Below are 22,364 nucleotides of genomic sequence, written 5' to 3'. Positions count from 1 at the left end.
GTCCCTGCTATTTTTATTTCTTTGGTATTGGGGATTGAACTCAGGGGCACTTTACTACCAAGCTACATTCCCAGCCCTTTTGATTTCTTACTTTGAGAGAGTTGCTGAAGGCCTTGCTTATTTGCTGAGACTGGCCTCAAACTTAAAATCCTCCTGCCTCCCAATTCCTAGGATTATAGTGGAGTACCACTGCACCAGGTCTTCTGCTATTTTTAACTTTATCCAAAGTTCTACACTCTTCAGAGGGCATATGGTTATGGTAAGTATTAAACCACTACATTCAAATAAACTAAGTTCTGTGTATATTGAACCTCCTTGAGACACTAGATTAACCAGTAACAATGGAAGGCACCAGAATATACCCCACGTAAATCTAGATGTTATCTACTTGTACTAGTTGCCCCAAATTCCAGTTACAAAATGCTCCTGGTAACTGAGGAAGGAAATCAAGGACTTAATCCACAAGCTAACTCCTTAGTCCTATTACTCTTGATCTTCCTCTCTGTTCTAGACAGCCATAGGAAGCTCATGATTATAGTTGATTCTCATAAATTCATTATCCCTAATATGCTTTTATCAACTCGTTCACAGAAAGGCAGGCTTGATTAGAAGTGCAACCAACTAAAAGTGGAAAAAAATACTATCTGATATCATTCTATTTGAAGTAAATAAGGACATGCAGCCCAGCACACCAGATTCTAGGTTAGGGAAGATGGAAGGAGGTGGTGCTGAGAAAGATAAATTGTTATAATAGACAGTTATGGAACTCGCCTTGGCAAACCTTCTGAGCTCTACATCCATCTGTTCCACATTAATCTGTCTCCACTGGGTTTTAGTCCAATTATCAATGCTTCTCTGAAAATGCACAAGCAGATAAAAGTGTCAACAACATTTGGTGAAAGCAAGTCTCCACAGCAAAATATATAAACTGATGATACACAGTGACTCTATCATCCAGTAGAAAGACAATTTTTTAAATATTAACTGCACTTGTCAAAACTTCCCTATCACCAAAACAAAAAAGTTGTCAGAACATGTCAAGTTTGAGGCTAAAACATTATGATATATTAATTTTTAGTAGCAATTATAAATTCTGTATATGCACAGTCATTATCACTTAGTCCTGTGTACTTTGAATATATTGATAAGTATATTATTAAATAACAGGTTTCTATAATCCTGCATGAAGTGAAATCAGCTTTCACAAGAGTTTTATCCATTTAAACAAAACTTTCATTAACCATTGATTGATCATATGTTCTAGCTTGTTAATATATTTCTATTTGGCTTGCAACTAACAAGAAAATTCTTTCAAATACAATTTGCAATATGCCTAGTTCCCTAAAACTTAATTTTGCACTTAAGTTTTTAACTTAACCACATTCAAATTAACTTTGTTTTTAATTAGGGTCTGTTTTTATATGCACTCACATATAAAGCAAGGTTGTATACATGAGTTTATATGCACAGGTGACTGTATATATGTAACATATACTTATATATTATTTTTTATTTATATTCTATATAATCCCCAAAAGAGTCTGAGTCACTTAGCTCATTATTCAAAGTTTTATCCCAAACTAAAAACAAAAACAACTGATACTCAGGGAAGAAGCTTCCACTATCAGAGATGCATGAACACTAATTCTCAGGGTGGGGTATGAAATCTAATGTGTACATATTTCAAAATGTGAAATCCAAACAAAATGCTATAGAGCCCAACAATTGCACAAGTATACAAAAGAATTTCTGAAAGAAAAAAAAAAAAAGCATGTTTTGCAAAAGCACATCTTACTCTAACATAAATAATGACGTCCCAGAGTCCCTTGAGCAATTTTATTTCTTTGCGACACTGCTTCATTTGTCTGTATTCTGGAAGAGCCACTTCAAAGAGGCGAGCAGAGTCTTGCATCTGCACCATTTCTTCTTCTAAGGCCTCGAGCTCCTGATTTGCCTGAGGAGAAAACACACACCAGCACACAAAGTGACAAAGAGATAAAAGCTACACAGTCCTGTAGCTCTGGTTATTTCACTATTCCAAACTTTGATACTGGCCAAATTGTATTGTGATATTGTGTGCATGTATGAATATGTGATAAAGTCCATCATTGTGCACAACTATAATGCCCCAATAACAAATGTGGGAAAAAAACTTAGATATTTGGTTTTTATTATTATTATTATTATTATTATTATTATTATTATTTATTTTTACAGACTACATTTTGATTCATTGTACCCAAATGGGGTACAAATTTTTGTTCCTATGGTTGTGCATGATGGAGATTCCTATCATTTGTGAAATCATACGTGTACATAGGGTAATGCTGTCTGTCTCATTTCACCATCTTTCATACCTGGTCCCCTCTCCCCTCTCATCTCCCTCTATGTAATCTGAAGTTCCTCCATTCTTCTCTCTGATAAGTGGATGATGAAGCTCAGATTTTTGAAAGGAAAATTAAAAAAAAATTTGCAGTATAATTATTGGTAAAATGTAGAAAGTTTTCAGCTAAAAGATTCACAACTACTTAAAAAGTGAAAGCTATTAAATGCAACAATATTACCAATATTCTCCCTATACACATATTTCAGCCAAATTTTCTCTGGCATAAGATTTCAATGGAAACAATATTTCCTCTTGATTTACATTGTACAACTGGGGGCTCTGTGGGGAGCAAAAGATTATGCTCTAGATATTTCCATGTAAAAATAAATTCGTTTTTTAATAATCACTTAGTTAAAAAATAAAAACTCTCAGATTTTAAAATGACCCTAAACATTATTAGGTAATATAAAAGGCACTCAGGTGAATTCATGAAATAAAACACAGAAGCTAAAAACACAACCCAATATGAAAATTTCTCCTGATGATCTCTGCCAATGTTTACCTACCACCTCATCTATGTGGCAAAGTTTACATTTTACCTCAAAAATAAGCTGACTCTTTTTTTTTTTTCTTACTCAATGAGTCATCCCTTCGTTGTTTTTTTTTTAATTAACAATTTAGTGTATTTTATGGTTGAAGTTTGAGGTATACAGAAGACCTTGTAAGGCAGAAAAGCCATACCTGGGCTCGGTCTCTGGTTCTGGTGCCATTTCTGTCCCTTTCAAGTCTTACTTAAGCTGCTCTTGATTAAGTATAGACACTCAACTGGCTTACTAGCTTTGCAAAAGGACTGGCTTTGTCTTTCCACTTTACATTGTCTCTCATTCTCCTCTCAATATACAACAATTATATCACTTTGTTTCATTTTTATTTTTAACTGTGAAAACCAGTACTTTGCTGGGAAATGAGATTGATCATTATGTCATGTGTGCAGAGAGTGGTGGCACATGCCTATAATACCAGAGGCTTGGGAGGCTGAAGCAGGAGGATCACAAGTTCAAAGCCAGCCTTAGCAACTTAGTGAAACCCTGTCCCCAAGTAAAACATTAAAAAAGGGTTAGAGATGTGGCTCAAGGTTATTCACTCCTGGGTTCAAACCCAGTTAGAAAAAATTATGTCATTTGCATAATACTGTATAATATGGCATAATGAATTCCACTATCATGTATTATTATAAAACACCAATTTTTTAAAAAGTCACTTAATCATTTTGTGCAGCATTAGTCTTTAACTCTTTTTAAATTGACAAAAACTTATCTATCATGTACAACATTTTAAAATATGTTTACATCATGGAAAGATCTCCAATGTTCTTGGATAGGCAGAATTAAAATTATCAAAATGGCCATATTTCCAGAGGTGCTATACAGATTTAACACAATTCCAATTAAAATCCCTATGACATTTCTCATAGAAACATAAAAAGCAATCATGAAGTTCATCTGGAAGAACAAAAGACCCAGAAGAGCCAAAGCAATCCTGGGCAGGAAGAGTGATGCAGGAGGTATCACAGTACCAGACCCTAAACTCTACTATAGAGCAATAGTAACAAAAATGGCATGGTATTAGCACCAAAATAGACAGGTAGATCAATGGTACAGGATAGAAGACACGGAGACATACCCACATAAGTACAGTAACCTCGTAGTAGACAAAGGTGCCAAAAACTTACAACGGAGAAAAGATAGCCTGTTCAACAAATGCTGGGAAAACTGGAAATTCATATGCAGTAAAATGAAATTAAACCACTATCTCTCACCCTGTACAAAACTCAACTCAAAATGGATCAAGGATCTAGGAATTAGACCTGAGACCCTTCATCAAATAGAAGAAAAAGTAGGCCCAAATCTCCCTCATGTTGGCTTAGGACCAGTCTTCCTTAACAAGACTCCCATAGTGCAAGAAATAAAAGCAAGAATCAATAAATGGATGGATTCAAACTAAGTTTTTTCTCAGCACAGGAAACAATTAATAATGTGAAAAGAGAGCCTACAGAGTGGGAGAAAAATATTTTCCACACACACTTCAGACAGAGCACTCATTTCCAAAGTTTATAAAGAACTTAAAAAACTTTACACCCAAAATACAAAGAACCCAGTCAATAAATGGACTAAGGAAATAGGCAGACACTTCACAGAAGATATACAGGTGATCAACAAATACATGAAAAAGTGTTCATCATCCCTAGTAAGTAGAGAAATGCAAATTAAAACCACCCTAAGCTTTCATCTAACTCCATTTAGAACGACTATTATCAAGAACACAAGCAATAGTAAGTGTTGGCATGGATGTGGGGAAAAAGGCACACTCATACATTGTTGGTGGAGTTTGCAAATTGGTGCAGCCACTCTGGAAAGCAGTATGGAGATTCTTCAGAAAACTTGGAATGGACCCACTTTTCACCCAGCTATCCCACTCCTCGGTTTAAACCCAAAGGACTTAAAATCAGCATACCACAGTGATGCAGTCACATTAATGTTCACAGCAGCTCAATTCACAATAGCTAGATTGTGGAACCAACCTAGATGCCCTTCAGTTGATGAATGGATAAAGAAACTGTGGTATATATACACAATGGCATATAACTCAACCATAAAGAAGAATAAAATTATGGCATTTGCTGGTAAATGGATGAACTTGGAAAATATCATGCTAAGTGAAATAGGCCAAGCCCAAAAAACCAAAGGCCAGATGTTTTCTCTGATAAGTGCATGACAATATATAATGGGGGGTGGGGGTGATGGGGGGAAGAGAAGAATGAAGGAACTTTGGATGGGACGGGGTGGGGATGGAAAAACAGTAGAATGAAACAGACAGTATTACCCTATATATATGTATGATTACATGAATGGTGTGAATCTACATCCTGTACACCATAGAAATGAAAAGTTGTATCCCATTTGTGTACAATGAATCAAAATGTACCTGTAAAAATAAAAAATATTTTAATAATAAAAAAACATGTATTACCTCACATCTTTTGGTGATAATAACCCTCAAAACCTACTTTTTAAAAACAATATTCTCACACCATTTCAATGTTTGTTAGATTTCCTACTGGATCTACTCTATTAGAGATTTTCAAAATATAATACACTGTTATTAACTATGTTCACCATGCTGTTCAATGCATTCATGCCTTGATATCTTTGGGGGATTGGTTCTAGGACTACCAAGGATGCCAGAACCCACAGATGCTCAAGTCCTTATATAAAATGGTGTAGTGTTTGCATATAATCTACACATATCCTCCCATATATTTAAATGATCAACAGACTAATTCTAATACCTAATATAAATACCTATTCTATATTGTTCAGGTAACACTGACAAGAACAAAAAGTCTGTATGTATTCAGTAGAGAAGCAATGTTTTCCTAAATATTTTTCATGTGCAGTGGTTGAATCTGAGAATGTAGAATGTGTAGCTAAGAAGGGCTCACTGTTCATATTTCTTCTAACTGAACTTTGATATCCTTTGATCAAGCATACAAAGCTTCTATCTCCCTAACCTCACTTCTGCTTTTTAAAGTTTCAACTAGGTAAATGCAAATAATAGAACTCTGCTTTTGTTTTCGCAAGTTGTATCTTCACAAACAAGAACTGGAAGTTTTGAGTTTTATAAATATTATGAAAAATTTCATGCAGATAAAAAGATATGTGTTTATATATATATATATACACATATATATGTATGTATATATATATATATATATATATATATATATATATATATATATATATATACATGCAACTCATCAAGTTTGGAAACACTACTAATAACCTTTAATACCTTTCTCAATTTTTTGAGACCAGGAATGCTTTAACAACCACATTCCTGGTCCTTAATACTATTTTATTGTAAGTCAGGGTCTCATTAAGTTGCTCAGGCTGGCCTCAAACTTGCCATCCTCCTGTCTCAGCCTCCTGAGTTACTGGGATTATAGTAATCCCCAATTTTCTCATTTTTCTCTCTTTCCTATTACCAGTTAAACCAATAAACCTAATTTTTTTGTCTGATTTTTATATTTTCACTACATATGTAGGTATTGCTAAGTGATAAAAAGTTAAAGCTTTTGATATTATATAGTTTTATTCTTATCAAGACTTGCCAATTAATTTTTTTTTTTTTTTTGGTATTATGAATTGAACCCTGGGGTGCTTAACCTTTCCTCAGCCAGCCCTTTTTATATTTTATTTTGAGACAGGGTCTCGCTTAGTTGCATATGGCCCACTAAGATGCTAAGGCTGGTTTTGAACTCACAATCCTCCTGCCTCAGACTCCTGAGTCACTGGGATTACAGGAATGAGATACCATACCTGGTTGCTCAATATTTTTTTTTTAATTTTTTAGTTGTCAGTGGACCTTTATTTTACTTATCCATATAAGGTGCTGAGAACTGAACCCAGTGCTAGGCAAGCACTCTCCCACTGAGTACAACCCCAGCCCTCATTCAATATTTTTGAAGAACACCTATCTATGTATGATGATGTTTGTTAAGTTCATTAATTTCCAGCACTGTACTGTACTACAATTTGCAAATATACTATGACTTCTCTATTCTACTTATAACGGTTGTTTAGGCTTCTCTGTATTTCACTAGTGGTAGTAGGATTTTTCATATTCCCTGGTGTATAAAGTTTCCTGAATAGTTTGTTATCCTTTAATGGTTTAAAATGTCTTCCAAGAGCCTCTACCATGAATGAAAGTTGAATGATAACTGAAGAGTTTGACACTTCTTGAGACAAAAACTTATTTTCTCTTTAAAATTTTTTTATGATTGCATTTTTCTTATTCTAGTTATACATGACAATAGAATACATTTATGCATTTTGATAAATCATACATAAATGGAGTATATTTTCTCATTTTCCTGATTATACATATTATAGGATCACATCGGTCATGCAGTTAAATATATACATGAGGTAATAAAGTCTATTTCACTCTACTATCCTTCCTGCCCCCAATACCCCTTCCCTGCCCTTCACACCCCTTAACTTAGAGTAACTATTCCAGAGTAACTATTCCCTAGCACCGCTCCCCATTGTGAATTAGCATGTGCATATCAGAGAAAACATTCGACCTTTGGCTTTTTGGGTTTGGCTTATTTTGCCTGGCATGATATTCTCCAACTCCCTCCATTTACCAGCAAAAGCCATAATTTTGTTCTCTTTTTAAAGCTGAGTAATATTCCATCATACATATGCCACATTTTCCTAATTCATTCATTTGTTGAAGGACACCTAGTTTGCTTCCATAGTTTAGCTATTGTGAGTTGAGTTGCTATAAACATTGATGTGGCTGTGTCACTGTAGTATGCTGATTTTAAGTCCTTTGGGTATAAAGCAAGAAGTGGAATAGCTGGGTCAAATGGTTGTTCCATTCCATGTTTTCTGAGGAATCTCCATACTGCTTTCCATAATGGTTGCACCAATTTGCACTCCCACCAGCAATGTATGAGTGTACCTTTTTCCCCACATCCTCGCCAACATTTATTGTTGCTTGTATTCTTGATAATAGCCATTCTGATTGGAGTGAGATGAAATCTTGGTTTTGCTTTTCATTTCTCTAATTGCTAGAGATGTTGAACATTTTTTCATATGTTTGTTGATCAATGGTAAATCTGTGAAGTGTCCATTCAGTACATTAGCCCATTTATTGATTGGGTTATTTGTTTTTCTGTGTGTGTGTTAATTGTTTTGAGTTCCTTCTATATCCTAAAGATTAATGCTTTATCTGAGGTGCACGTGGTAAAGATTTTCTCACAATCTGTAGGCTCTCTCTTCACATTATTGTTTCCTTTGCTGAGAAAAAAGCTTTTTAGTTTGATCTTTTGAATTTCTGCTCTTTTTGTATACTATCAGTCTCTATTTTATCCTGAAGACTATTACTTCTTCTTTTTATCATTTTGATCATTCCATCAGGGTTTTGTTAATATAATTAGGCTTTTCTGATAACGAAGTTTGATTTTGCTGATTCTTTTCTGGAGGTAATTGCACTAGAAATTATTTTAGTGATAAATTTCAGTTTTATTTATCTGAAGTATCCTTATGTTACTCATTATATACTTTCATTTGGCAGAATTTGGAAGCTACAATTCAGTGCCCTCTGGTTTCCATAGTTGCTGATGTGAGGTATACTCTTGGTATAATCATTTCTGACGGTTGATCTATCTTTTCTATCTGGCTCCTTTCATGATCTTGTCTTTGCCTTTGGTATTTTGCAGTTCAGTGTTATTCTGAGATGCCTAATCTGTATTATCCTGATTGGGATTCAGTAAATTTCCTGAATCTACTAATTTCATGCTTTGACCAATTTTAGGAAAGTCTCAACTGTTCTGTATTATTCTGTTTATTCTTTCTTCTGGGAAACCTGAGAAGAGTTAGATGCCATTCTAACATTTTTCTCTGTGTCTCAATCTCTTTTACATCTTTTATATTATCCATTTCCTTACACCTATGTGCTGTGTTCTGAGTGAATTCTTCCAATGTAATTTGCATTTCACTAATTCTCTAATTTTAACTAACTCTTTAATCCATCTGTTGGGTTGTAGTTTCTTTAACAACTGTATTTTTTTTTCATCTCTATAAGTATCTGTCCCTTTTTTAAATTCAATTAATCATTTTTGATAGTCTCAAAATAGAGAAGTTGCTTTTTTTCAATATGATCTTTGATTTTATCTTGATATGTGAAGCTTTAGATGGGTCTATATCTATGGATTCTTTGACTTTCCTGCTCATGGGTGTATGTGTTTTATTGTGGACTCATATTTGACTGAACTTCATCTGTTGGACTCCTGAGGATACAGGTATGACAACATATATTTTTTCCAGAGCAGAGTTGCATTTGCTTCTACTAGGTGCTCAGAATATCTACTAATAACCACTTCCATTCCTGACCTGGAAATTTCTCAAGTAGGGGATAGCATAAAATTGAACTACAGACATTTGTGGGAATAGTCCCATTTTACAAATTCCCAGAGCATCCTTTCTTCTCTCTCTCTTCACCCTACTCTGAACTGCAGCAAGGACGACAGGGAATCTCAGAGGCTCCTGCTGTAGACTGCAGACCCTCCTGGCCCACCGTCACTAAGGTATAGCTTGCCAGAAGCATCTCCTGCTTCCCCACCGAAGTATCGCCTTGCAGTCCTCGCCTTCTGGTGTTTTCGTGTGTCCTTACAGCAGCTCAGGTGTCTGAATCAGCCTCTGCTTCCATCATGTTTTCAAATACTCTTCTTCCTGTCCTTTAAAGATTTCCCTTATTTTCTTGTAAACTCAGCAATAGACTTAAAATCGTACCTTTGTGAACACGTATTCAGTTTCTGTTTTACAAAAGAGGGCTTTTCAAAATGGGTATGCACTCCCCAAAGTCAACATCCTTTTTATTTATTTTAACTAGTTTGCCAACTTATTATAACTTACACTAATTGCATTATTCCTGGAAATAGATACTCAGTTAAATTATTTCAATTGGCTATTGTACCTCAAGGTAAGAAGAAACAACAGCACTTCACCAAGAAATCTCATGACTTAGAGCAAGCAAGCAAGAAAGTCAGTTCACCATACCATATCACTCCCTTTGTTCCGGGAAGGTCAATGGTTTCCATCATGTGGAGTGAGGTGCCTTGTGTACTAAGGGCTACTCTACCAGCCCAGAGTAAGAATACCCATTCCTTGGGTTGAGTCTAATGAGATAAGCATTAACCATGCATACTGAACAATCACACCAATAAAGTGACTTCAAGAAAAAGCTGATCCAGTCTTAATATATTTAAAGTATCCCTCTACATATTCTATACCTAAAGGATAAGCATCTCCGACTTTTAAACATGTAACTATATGCCTTTGTGGTATAGAAAAGAAATGGTTAATATTCGATAACACTTATAACATTTACATATGGCACTTTTGTTAATCAAGTAAAAATAATTTCTCATCCACAATCTGTTCAGACCATCTATAATCCAGATCTTAAAAACAACAAGAAAACTTCATTCTAACCTATTCCCTTTCAATGACCATATGAATCAATTTTCTTTAGTCAAGTAAAAAAGACCTTTTGCTATAGAATGGTGATTCATGAATAGAGATAAAAGCAGTTAAATTTAAATCAAAATCAAAATTTGGAAAGACGTAACAGTTGTGTCAACTAGGACTCCAGTCTAAGGGGACTGCATTAGGTAAATTAGGCTGGCAATCAAAATGGAGAACTCATAAAGAGTCCCAGCTCCTCCATCTAAACCTCACCAAGTCCTTTCCTCATTTAGACCACTAGAATACATTTCTAGAGAAACAATTGTGTGATTGTTGTAATAAAAGTTTAAAACACCTTTCTAAGGCTTCTATGAATTATTCACTATTCTGGATTGGTTGCCTACTATATTTATTCTTAGAGTCAACAATAATACTCAATTAATACTCATGTTCAAAGTTAAGAATACATTATGGGCTTTACCATGATTAAAAGTTACTAACAAAAGTATCACATATGAAGCAATATAATGACTAGAATTTGATTATTCTTTTTAGATAGCCAGAATTTTTAAAATATTATACTTTTAGTTGTAAGTGGACATAATACCTTTATTTTTATGTGGTGCTGAGGATTAAACCCAATGCCTGTGCTAGGGAGCACTCTACCACTGAGTCATAACCCCAGCCCCAGATCACCAGAATTTTAATCCTGTTAGTCTTTTGCTAATTCTGTAATCTCCAACAAGTTACTTAATTGCAACTCTTGTTTCTTTATCTGAAATTGGAAAAGTAATAGAAACTATATCAGAGATACTGTGAGAACTAAAATATAATATGAAGTGAACTATGCTCAACAAAATTCTTGATGTGTAGTAAGTACTCTAAAGAAGTAGCAGTAGTTTTTACTTTCACTGATGATTATTTTGATGATGGTGGTGATTTTAGGAGACATGATTTAAAACACAATATAATTTAACTTGGGCAAAACTGGTTTTAAACAGTCCTCAATTTCCATAACTAACGTTGAAGATAAGGCAAAATATAGCAGTATCTCAGTGTCTAAACATACTTTCTTAAGTAGATATTATAAGAGACATAAGACATTTGAGATTGGTATTACCTGATCAAGCACTGTGTACGGATTTTCTGCATTAAAGCCAAGAGGGGCATAGCTCTGGAATCTCTCTCTGAACTCTGCCTGCTTTTCCTGATTTAAAAAAAAAAAAAAAAAAAAGTGATTCTCAAGTACCATCAATCATCCTTATAAAGCCTTTCTTAAAACAAGCAAACAAAAACTTGGTAACTAGCTTACATCAAACAAAATACATTTCTTCCGTATAAGAGTGACCTCTGTATTTTGGAGAGGTGAGACTTCATGTCTAACTGCGGCTGCAATCTTTTAGTTGTTTGCCATCTTTCAGGTAATTCCTACCAAAACAAAGGTATGAAGGGGAGGTTACTTCAATTCCTAAAAATAATTCAGCCCCATAGGAGTAAGTAACTTTAAATTCTTTACCCTAACCCAAGAAACCTTTTCATTCTTACATATAGGGTTTACCAAAAAAAAAAAAAAAAAAAAAAAAAAAAAAAGTGACAAAAAGCCCCAGAGCCAGGACTAAAGCACAGGTGATCCATTGCCATGTCTGGGTTCACATCTTCCAAGAACGGCCAGAGTTATTCTCATCTCAGAATCAGTGGAAATCTTTTCAAAATAAAGACAAATCCTCAAATTGTTTTGTTGTTATGGGAATAAAATTAAAGTACTCTGGAAATTACTTTGCTAATCTCTGACAACTAGAAATGGAAGCGAGTCATATTTAGCAAGTAAAAAAAGATGCTTTCTATCTGGCGGGGCAAAGATGGCCATGTGAATTAACATCATCCTCCAGTCTCCTCTCCCTCCCGAGGCTCCGCAAGGACTCTTCTCTTGATGGAGAGTTTCACTGTTGAAGTTGGTTTATTTTCAATGACTAGGATTCTTGAAGGAGAAGAGACAAAAGGGATGGTTCATTCCTACTTAATGTTGGACAAAAGCATTCAATAGATTAGGTACCAGCTCAACTCTACTTTCCCTGCCTATGAAATAAATAGGTCAAAAGCAAGTTATTTTCTTTAAAGAGGCCTGGTACATAATCACCACTGAAAAGCATTCCTTGTGTCCAGACTAACAAAGTATTGTTTCTCTGGGTCATCTCCTGGGGCAATGAAACGGTTTTGTCATAGGAAAACAAAGTTATGAATGTGTCCCATGGTGACAGGGTAAGGAATGGGGGGTCAATGATTACTTGTTTTGCTGAACTGCAAAACTTGAAGGTCCTACAGACTATTCTGTAACCTTCAATAAATATTTGATGAATGATTCAGTAACTGCCAATTATGAAGAGTGCACTAAGTACAAATAGCATTTGTGTGCAGGAGGGGGTGCTTCAAAAGTCAAATACATTCTTTAACTTAAACTGTTCTATAATCTGAGCAACAGACTCACACAATAACTATTCTACAGAACAGAATATGTTAACTTCCACTAGGAGGTCAACATGTGGCATCAGTACAATTAGGAGAAAATACGGTACCACGACAGGAATACCAAAAACTCAGGAACCAAGAGAACAGCACTGAAGCTACTGTCCTTCCACCTTGTGCCTCCTCTCAGCAAACTCTGAGTCGTCACCCATGCAGACTCGCACTTTGCATTTCCAAGTCTACTCAGAGGAACCTAAATATCCTGTGGAGTCCCTCCAGAAACCTTGGCTAAGAAACAAGGGGGAAGTCACAGCAGGGGACTCAGGACCCTTAGCCTTCCTCTAACACAGCAGACTTTATGTTTGGGGATTCCAAAGCAGCTTTCACTTGATGGGAATAAATTTCCTTAAAAATCAAAAGGTCAGATATCTATGAAGTCCAACTGATACGAGCCACTCAAGGAGGCAACGTTGAATCTGAGACTCAAATGACTGATTTCAACAGGCAGAGATTGGGGTGAGATCCTTCGAGGTGTGGCCACCATAACAGGATGGGGAGAAAGTGGGCTCTTGGGGAAGCAGAAGGCTCAGAGGTTGGGGCAGTTGATGAAGGTTTCTGAGTAGGGAAGGACCAGCTAAATCCTGCAGAGTAGAACTTCCATGTCACCTCAGTCAGTTGACTATTGACAGGTATGAGGAAGAATGACACAGATTAAGAACCAACAAGAACTAAATTAAAATGGGAATCACAGGAATGGAAAGTGGGAGACAGACTGAAAAGAGGCTGCACCCATAGACCACATTGTTGGGGATAAAAGTTCATTCATGACTTTGAGGCGATAATGCTTAAATGCTTAGAAGCACCATCACATTTAAGGGTTCTTTTTTTCTTTTAAGCACAGAATTAGGCATAGACAAGTATTTTGAAAATGCAATGATATCCATAATAATGAAGGAGAAACAAAGTGACTGTTGCAAGCTGCTTTAACTGAAATAAAATTGGGATCCTGTTACCCTCCACATGCAACTTTAATCTCATTATTCTTTCTTGTCAGCCTAAATTACTTGCATACTGATACGCTCATAGCTTGGAGTGTCCTGCTTTCTAAGTACTGAAAAGTCTAACATTTTCAATATTACCAGAACCTAGAGAAGTGAGCCAAATTTTATAATACAAATTCTGGAGCCATGGCTAAAATCCCTCACATCCATGACTTATGTTATGACTGGCTTCTATATGAGATATCTTGAGGTCCAAGACCTGACCCAAAGAATATCCAAATCTTTCTACAAAGAAGAAATATTTATGGTTGATGCTACTCAGTCACCTCTCAGTCGTGTGAAGTATCTACCTGTCCACAGCTTTCCTCTCACTCCCATGTCACAACAGGATTATCAGTACTAAGGATAGTTTTATGCTCAAATAGAATTTAATAATTCATACATAGTAATTTTCTATAGTCAAGAGAGCACTTGTAAATACACTGTTGCATTTAATCCTCACAAAACAGAATGAGGGATATGAAATGGCCCAGCCACTGTGAAAATCAGTTTGGCAGTTCCTCAAAAAGTTAAACCACCATATGACCCAGCAATTCCATTCTGAAGTATACACCGAAAAGAATTGAAAACAGGTACTCAAGCAAATACTTAAGTACTAATGTTCAGAGCAGCATTATTCAGAATTGTAAAAAGATGGAAATGACCCAAATGACCATCAACAGATAAATGGGTATGCAAGCCGCATTGTAAGCATACAATAGAATATCATCCAGCTATAAAAAGGAATGAAGTATCAGTACATCCTATGAGGTGAATGAACTTTGAAAACATTATATCAGGTCAAAGAAATAAACACAATAGGTCATGTGTTATATAATTCAATTTATATGAAATATCCAGAGTAAGTAAATCCATGGACACAGAACAGGAGTGGTCAAAGGTCAGAGGGTAGGGCTTGGCCAGGAGTAGAGGAAGATAATAGAAAGTGACAACTAATGGATACAGAGTTTCTTTTAAAAAAAAAAAATTATTTGTTCTAATTAGTTATACATGACACTGGAGACAAGATAACCTATTCAACAAATGGTACTGGGAAAAATGGAAAGCCACAAGTAAAAAAAATGAAATTAAACCCCTATCTCTCACCCTGTACAAAATTCAACTTAAAGTGGATCTAAGACTTAGGCACTAGATTAGAGACCCCGAGACTACTAGAAGAAAAGGTAGGCCCAAATCTTCACCATGTCAGCCTAGGATCTGACTTCCTTAACAAGACCCCTAAAGCACAAGAAGTTAAATCAAGAATCAATAAATGGGATGGATTCTAACTACAAAGCTTTTCAGCAAAAGAAACTATCAACAATGCAAATTGAAAGCCTTCTCTTCACATTGGGAGAAAATCACAAGCCCCTTAGATAAAGCATTAATTTCTAGGATATATAAAGAACTCAGAAAACTTAACACCAAAACCACAAATAACCCAATCAATGAATGTGTTGAGGAACCAAACAGGTTTTTTGTTTTGTTTTGTTTTGTTTTGTTTTTTAGGTGAGAAAAATATTTCAGAACTAGATAAAAGCAGTGGTTTGTCCAACACTATGAATATACTAAATACTACTGAATTGTATACTTTAAAATGTCACTCATGTCATCTTAATTGTGAATTTCATCTCAACAAAAAACAAAACAAAGTGAGAAATCAGAGCTAGCAAGCATAGACAAATCAAAAAACAAAGAATCCCAAGAAATAGTCTACCAAACAGGAAGCATGCTCTGTGACTTTAACTGCTGTGTCCAGGCAAGCAGGTGAGATGGGCCTCCACAGTACTTAAATACAAATCTCAATTGTGTTTTGTGCTCTGACAACTGAACAGGCTGAGCTAGAATCCAGTGAAAGCTTTTTGGTTAACGTGTCTGTCCACTGACCACATTTGCAAGGTAAAATGTAAGCCCAGCTTCTAAGTCCCCTCCACTCCCACCATCCACAGAACTTCAGGGTGGGCAGGAGAACAGAGCCTCCATTGTAAGATTTTTGTTCCTGATTTCAATTATAATTAAAAAGACTTTGTTCATCATTTGGCACATGGAAGCCACCGAATCTTTCCAGAGCACAGAGAATATGAGGATAGCACAGAAATCTGCTTGGGAAACACAGCGATTTCTCCATCCAAACCAGGCTCCATTTATTTATTTATTTATTCTTAACTAGCATGTCCATGAAATGTTTCCAGGCCTAGAACACTTCTGAGCTGACCGGCAGTTCTGAATGAGGAAGAACATGGATATATTTCACATATGTGAATCATGGGAAATCTGGGGCTCCAAAGAGCAACCGAGAGGCTCTCTCCAACCTGAATGACTTCCATCAGTGGGTCAGGGGGCACAGAAGTCTTCTGCCATGAAACACCTACAGCTAAGTGCTGGCTGGCTTCACCACCTGTGTGACCTTCAAAAAGTTCTAGTCTAAGCTTTCAGATTCCTAACCTAAAAAATGAAAAGTGTCTACAGTATGAACTGTTATGAGGAAGTCACGGGTGCCACTGACACACTGGCTGCAGCAGATGCTCCACTTAGGTACCCGTGAGTATTTAGCCTCCCCACTCACCTCCAGCTGAACATAGACTTGCTCAGGCATCTTCTGGCCATAGCTTTCCAGGAGCATGATGGTTTCTTTCAGAGGTTCGAAGAGTTCATCCGTGGCTCTCAGCCGGCTTCTTACGGCCAGAAGATGGCCCATGATGTCAACTAAGCCCTCGTGATCGCCTTCACTCAGTTCTCTCTGAAGTCCGCCATTTGTCACCTTTATAAATTCTTGCAGCTCATTCAGACTATTAAATACATACATAAATTCATTAAAACATTTAGCAGCATAAGACTTTTAATTGGATCTTATTTTCATTATGTACCTGATTAAACATTACTCATTATTTCTATTATGGAATAGGCAGTACGCATGCTCTTAAAAATCAATATCTCAATTAGAAAGCAGTCAACTAAAAAAAAGTTAGTATAATTTCAAATATCAAAATATAAAGGCTACCTGTCAATGACAAATCTCAAAAGATGCTCCTGAAACATCCAACTCCACTTCTTAATCACATTTAGTAAGCTCACTTTGAAAGGTTTCATGTCCACCTTGAACCAACTGTTAAACACTCTGAAGTCATCAAACTTGCTCATCTGAACATACAAAGCTTCATAAATATCAATCTACAGATAAAAACAAACAAAAATAACTTCAACAACTCCATGCAAAGCCGATTAACAACAACACAAACTAAGGATTTTCCTTGCCTGTTCTTTAAAATGTTCAAGAGTTGGTGGTTGTTCCGGGATTTCTCCATTGGCATGAGCATCCATTTCCTCTGATACTGCAGTATGATCATACAGGAGAAAATGCTTCATAAATTCAGCTCGGTCATCCACCCAGAGATAAGCATAGGTCTCCAGGGAGTTTCTGAAATCCAGGACTTTGCTGATGACGTCTGCCACTCTATTCATTATCTCCCGCCTAACCTCTGCCAGGCCTAACATATTATCCATGTCGTTCTAAAGGAGAAAACCAAGCACATATTCAAGCTCACCTTGTTGCCAATTAACGGGCAATATAATTAGTGGAGGCAATTTTTCAAAGGAACAGTAGTTCACAGGAAGTTTTACCAGCTTCTTCCCTTGTGCTTCCTACCACCCCAGTGTATTTCTGAATCATTCATATAAATGCTAATACCCATTTTCAAAGAAAATACCTGATAGTTGGCTATTTCCAGATGTGCTGCTACTCGCTTCATCTGGGCAGACATTCTAAAACTATTGCACAGCATTTCTTCTACGAGATCATAGAAGCCATCACCAGCCTCTCTTTCTAAAGAAGGTTTAAACACGATCTCAGGGGGTGTTAAGACCATTTGTACTTGAAAAAATGGTGCAGGTTTTGGTTGTTTCTCAGTATTTGTCAGAAAGAAGTCTAAGTCACACATTATTGCCTGGAAAAAGCCTTCCACCACGATGTCATCGATGAATTCTACATAAATTTTCCAGGTATCCAGAGAAGGATCGGCTTTGAAAAGCTTCCTGTTTTCCTAGAAACAGACAAGGGTTAACAGATGACTATTAATAACGAAAATAAAAATGAAAGCTTTCTGTTTAAGTGACTGCATTTCACAGGAATATCCAAACACTGGGTTGCAGACATTAAGCCAGAAGGCAAAGACCTAAGCAGGATTTTATAACACCAAGTTCAAGTACAATATACATTCAAAAGTCATTCTTTAAAGGAAAAAAAAAAATCAATATGAAGATTGCTATCTTCAGATACAGATAGGAAACGCTAGTTTTCCAGTGAATTCTACAAGTGTTAGATCTGGGCTGTAGTTCCTACTGTGTCCCCAACTCAATATGGGCTTGGACATTGCCTTGCCCAAAAGGAAACAGTTTCTCAAACTGGTCCTTCTAAGAAGGCTGTTCTGGGATATCTGAAGTCAAGTCAGGGGAAGTGCTGAGCCTGTTTTTGAAGACTCCCAGCATCCATATTATGTCAAGTCTGTGAAATGTGATTTAATACAATTGTTGCCAAACTTTATTCAAACACAAAGAATATATTTTTTTTCTTCAAAGTATCTATGTGTGACTCAGCTTGGACTGTGAAGTCTTAGCTCCTCACGTGCTTCCAAAAAACGGATTTCTTTCACTCCTGCATTTCCTAAGAGTGTGGGTGAAATAATGGATGGGCCAGCGAAGCAAAGTAGGACCAGCAGACAGAGATGTAGCTAAAGATGGCGACAGACTGGGCATATCATGTGCTAGGCTAGAGGCAATGGTGTGAAAAGATCAGGTGGTTGATTCCAGAGAAACTATTTGCGTAGCAAAGTTTGCATAGTTTACCCAGCACAGGCAGCAGTTGCCAAGGCAGAAACTAGAGCACAGAGAAAAAACGATACAGGAACAAAAGCTGATTGTAAGGTAGACTATACTGTCTTCTGTCTTTGATTATCCTTACTGTGACTATATGACCCAGGATAGGTATATGCTCTGTGCAAGAATCAGAATGACAGAGGTGAACCTAATTCCTGATAAGGCAGGGCAGGAAGAATTCGAGGGGTGTGCTGCCCCCAAATTGAAGAACTTCTACCCTTGAGAATGCTGTGTAGTCTATGTGACCCACACTCCTGCAGTTGCACAGTGCACATCCTGGGAAGCTGTACACAGCAGCCCAGTTCCTTAGTAGGTACTAGAAAGACAAAGCATACATCTTAGAGCAAAGAAAGAAAGAAAAAAAAAAAAAAAAAAACCCTCAAATCACCTTCTTTAGTCTGCTCATTCTAAAGATAGGAAAACAAAGACCTATAACACACTGTCGCCCTGGTAGGAAATTAGCAACTGAGCTAGGACTGGAGACCAGTCCTCTTGAGTCCCCCAGGGTAGGTAGGCCTTTGCTGACATATCACATATACTTTCTCATCCCTAGAGAGATGGTTTATATCATGTTGTGGCATTTACAGGAAATCTATTTTTACATATTAGGGTAAAGGGAAAAGAAAGAGAAAGGAGAGCCACTAAACGGTCACTCAGGTCCCTTCCAGACCCCTCTTCCGAGGTTCTGCCCTTCCTCTTCTCTCTGCTCCTGGAAAGATTCTGCCTTTCTCCAGATGACATCAGGGACATCTCACAAGGCAGAGGATCTGGCCTGAGGAGGCAGGGCTGGCCACCTCTGCAGGTCCCTGCTGCCTTCCCACCCCAGTCCTCACCGGTGCCTGCGCACCAGCTTCAGGCATGCGCTGACCCATCAGAGGCGAGGGTGGGGGCCCTTCGAGGACGCGATGTATGGGAATGAACATTGAACTTCTGTTTGAAGTTGGCATACAGTCCCCCAAATCACAAGCTCACCTTAGTTCTGTGACTGGGGATGGTGATTTCAAACCTGCTTGGTTTTCGACTAAAAGAAGGAGAATCCATCTATTAGTAGAAAAATTCCAACTTTGTTCTCTCAACAGGCACTGCAAAACCTTAGAAGTTTCCAGTCATATCTTGCGTGGGCCATACTTTCAAAGCATTTAAATTGGGATTCATAAATCTTAATGGTTTAAAACCCCTACACTACCATTAGGGGAGTACTTTTAAAAGAAAAATTCTTATCTAGAAAATGTAACAGAAAACTAATTATAAGCCATCATCTGTCTTCCATGAGACAAATTCTAATGTATAAACAGTTGTAGGGGTGACCTAAAAATCACATAATGATTCACAGTAACCCAAGACATGACTAGGGTAGTCAGGGGCAAGACTTAATTATGACATTGCTGAGAGAAAAAGAAAAAATCCAGATATATACCTTCTTTGCATGTGAGTACACCCCATAATCCTTTCATGATCACCCAGGAGCACCAGAGGGAATGGGGCCTTGTCTATTCCTCGATTTCAGACTTCCAGCCCCCAGACAAGGATAGAATAAAATTTCTGTCATTTTCAAAGCCCCATCTGTGTTGCTTTGTTATAGCAGCCCTAGGACGCTAATACGGGCCATGATTACAGATGGCAGGGGCAAAGCGTCTGTCCTTGCAAATTGTCAAGAGGAAACAATCACAACTTAGATGTTTCAGACACCTTGGAATTTGTTACACATGTTCACTATAGCACATCAAGCGGACCACATCTTACTTTGTGGTAAGAAAATCTACAAAACAATGCTTTCACTTAGCTTCCTGGATGCCACCCTCCTGGTTCGCCTCTGCTGTGTGTACCACTGCCCCTTTCCTGCACTTCTGGCAGCCTTCAATCCAGTCTCAAGGGGAGAACAGTGCCCTGACCAACTGTCCTTGATTTTCTTCCATTCCCTAGTTGCTTTTATCTTCTCAGCGATCTCTTCTACCGGCTTAAATACCATTGCCAGCTACTCCTCTTTCATTTGTATTTCCAGAGTGGACCTCTCCCCCTAACTCTAGTCTCGTGAATCCAATTGCATGACCAACTCTTCTGTTTGATGGAGGGGCACCCCAAACTTGAAATCCTGATCTGCCCCCCTGTCTCCCCTCACAGCCTTTCCTGTCTGAATACACTGCAACTTCCACTTGACCAGAAGTGGACCCTTCAATGAATGCCTCTTCCTTTACCTTCCACTTCCATCTTGTTAGAAAATTGCTCCACTTAATACAAAGAATTCAGCTGCTTCTAATCATGTCCACTGCTACTACCCTGGTCTAGGCTGTCATCTGTTACCATGGTATGAATGTTGTGTCCTCTCAAATTCATGTGCTGAAATCCTAGACCTCAAGGTGATGAAAATAGGAGATGGGGCTGGGGAAGTGATTAGGTCACAATGGCAGAGCCTTCATGAACAGGACTAGTGCCTTTGTAAGACAGGCCTGAGAGAGATTGATTGTCCCTTCCATGAGGTCACAGCAAGAAGGTAGCAGTTTGTCATATGGAAGGGGACTCTACCCAGAGCTGACCATGCTGGCGCCTTGATCTCTAGAACTGGGAGAAATAAACATAAGATGCCCAGTTTAAAATCTTTTGTTATAGCAGCTCAGATGTACTAGGACACCTAAATTACCACTAGAGCAACCTATGAGCTCTTGCTTCTTCCCTTGCCTCCCTACAGTCTCAACACAACAGCCAGAAAGCCTGTGGAATCCAAAGTCACATTTTATTTACTCCTCAAAATGCATCAGGGGCACCCCACAGACTTCAGGATAAAGAATATATTGTGCCTCACCTGAGCTGCCTCCTCTCTCCTCTGCTCCCTCTGTTCCCACCACTCACCTTCCTGGTCTTTCTTCTATCTGGCCAGGGTGCTTCTGCCAAGCAGTCACGGCTTTTGAATACTCTCTGCTCAAATACTCACCTGGTTGACTAGACAGCCTGCAGGTCTTTGTCAAACAAAGCCTTACCTCCTCATTGCAGTCTACCCTGATCTGGTTTAAAATGCACCCCTGACTCCATGTTCCAGAATTCCCTCGCCCGGCTCGAACTTTGTCTTTTTTTTCTATAGCACTTACTACTTCTCATCGTCTCTCCTCTAGTCTAATCTGAATTATATTCTCTCTTCCATCACTAGACGTTCATCTCCATGAAAGCAGGGATCTTCGCCAGTGCTGTTCACTGATGTACCTCAGAAACCTCAAATGTTGGCAGGCATGCAGGAGGCTCGCAAGTATGTCTTGAATGAGTAAATGACAGGTTGCTGCTGTGAGCTAGATGATGGGTCACACACAGTTCTCAGCAGGGACACCATAATCCATTGTTTTGTTCTCCAGCTGAGAGGGGGCCTAGAGACAAAGACCTTCACTTCACACATGGAAAAATTCAAGCCGGGTTTCTAGAAGACAGAGACTGAAAACCCTGGCTTCCAGCCTGTACCAAGAGCCCTTTCATCACATGGTGGTGTTTCAGGATGGGTGCAGGATGGAAGAGCCAAGGGAGAAGGTTTGTCTGCTCTGCTCAAGGACAATGATCGTGCCTGAGGACTATGCCTACTTAGACTCCATATAACAAGATGTTTGGGAGAAATAAAGAACGTATTTTTTATTTTTCTCTCTTTTT

General features: G+C 37.7%; 1 protein-coding gene across 1 annotated transcript in view; it reads right to left on the bottom strand.

The window, feature by feature from the left end:
- Dnah11 (dynein axonemal heavy chain 11) overlaps nt 1–22,364 on the bottom strand; it is a 332,397-nt gene that overhangs the window by 258,056 nt on the left and 51,977 nt on the right. Inside the window, 9 exon segments of the mRNA XM_047562330.1 lie at nt 772–855; nt 1,796–1,954; nt 11,483–11,569; nt 11,675–11,763; nt 11,766–11,790; nt 16,432–16,654; nt 16,867–17,036; nt 17,121–17,375; nt 17,573–17,905. Of these exon segments, the coding sequence (XP_047418286.1) occupies nt 772–855; nt 1,796–1,954; nt 11,483–11,569; nt 11,675–11,763; nt 11,766–11,790; nt 16,432–16,654; nt 16,867–17,036; nt 17,121–17,375; nt 17,573–17,905 (1,425 nt within the window).

This window comes from Sciurus carolinensis, chromosome 8 (assembly GCF_902686445.1).
Source record: "Sciurus carolinensis chromosome 8, mSciCar1.2, whole genome shotgun sequence".
In the NCBI taxonomy this organism is placed as follows: domain Eukaryota; kingdom Metazoa; phylum Chordata; class Mammalia; order Rodentia; family Sciuridae; genus Sciurus; species Sciurus carolinensis.
This window is presented reverse-complemented; position numbering and strand designations above follow the sequence as displayed.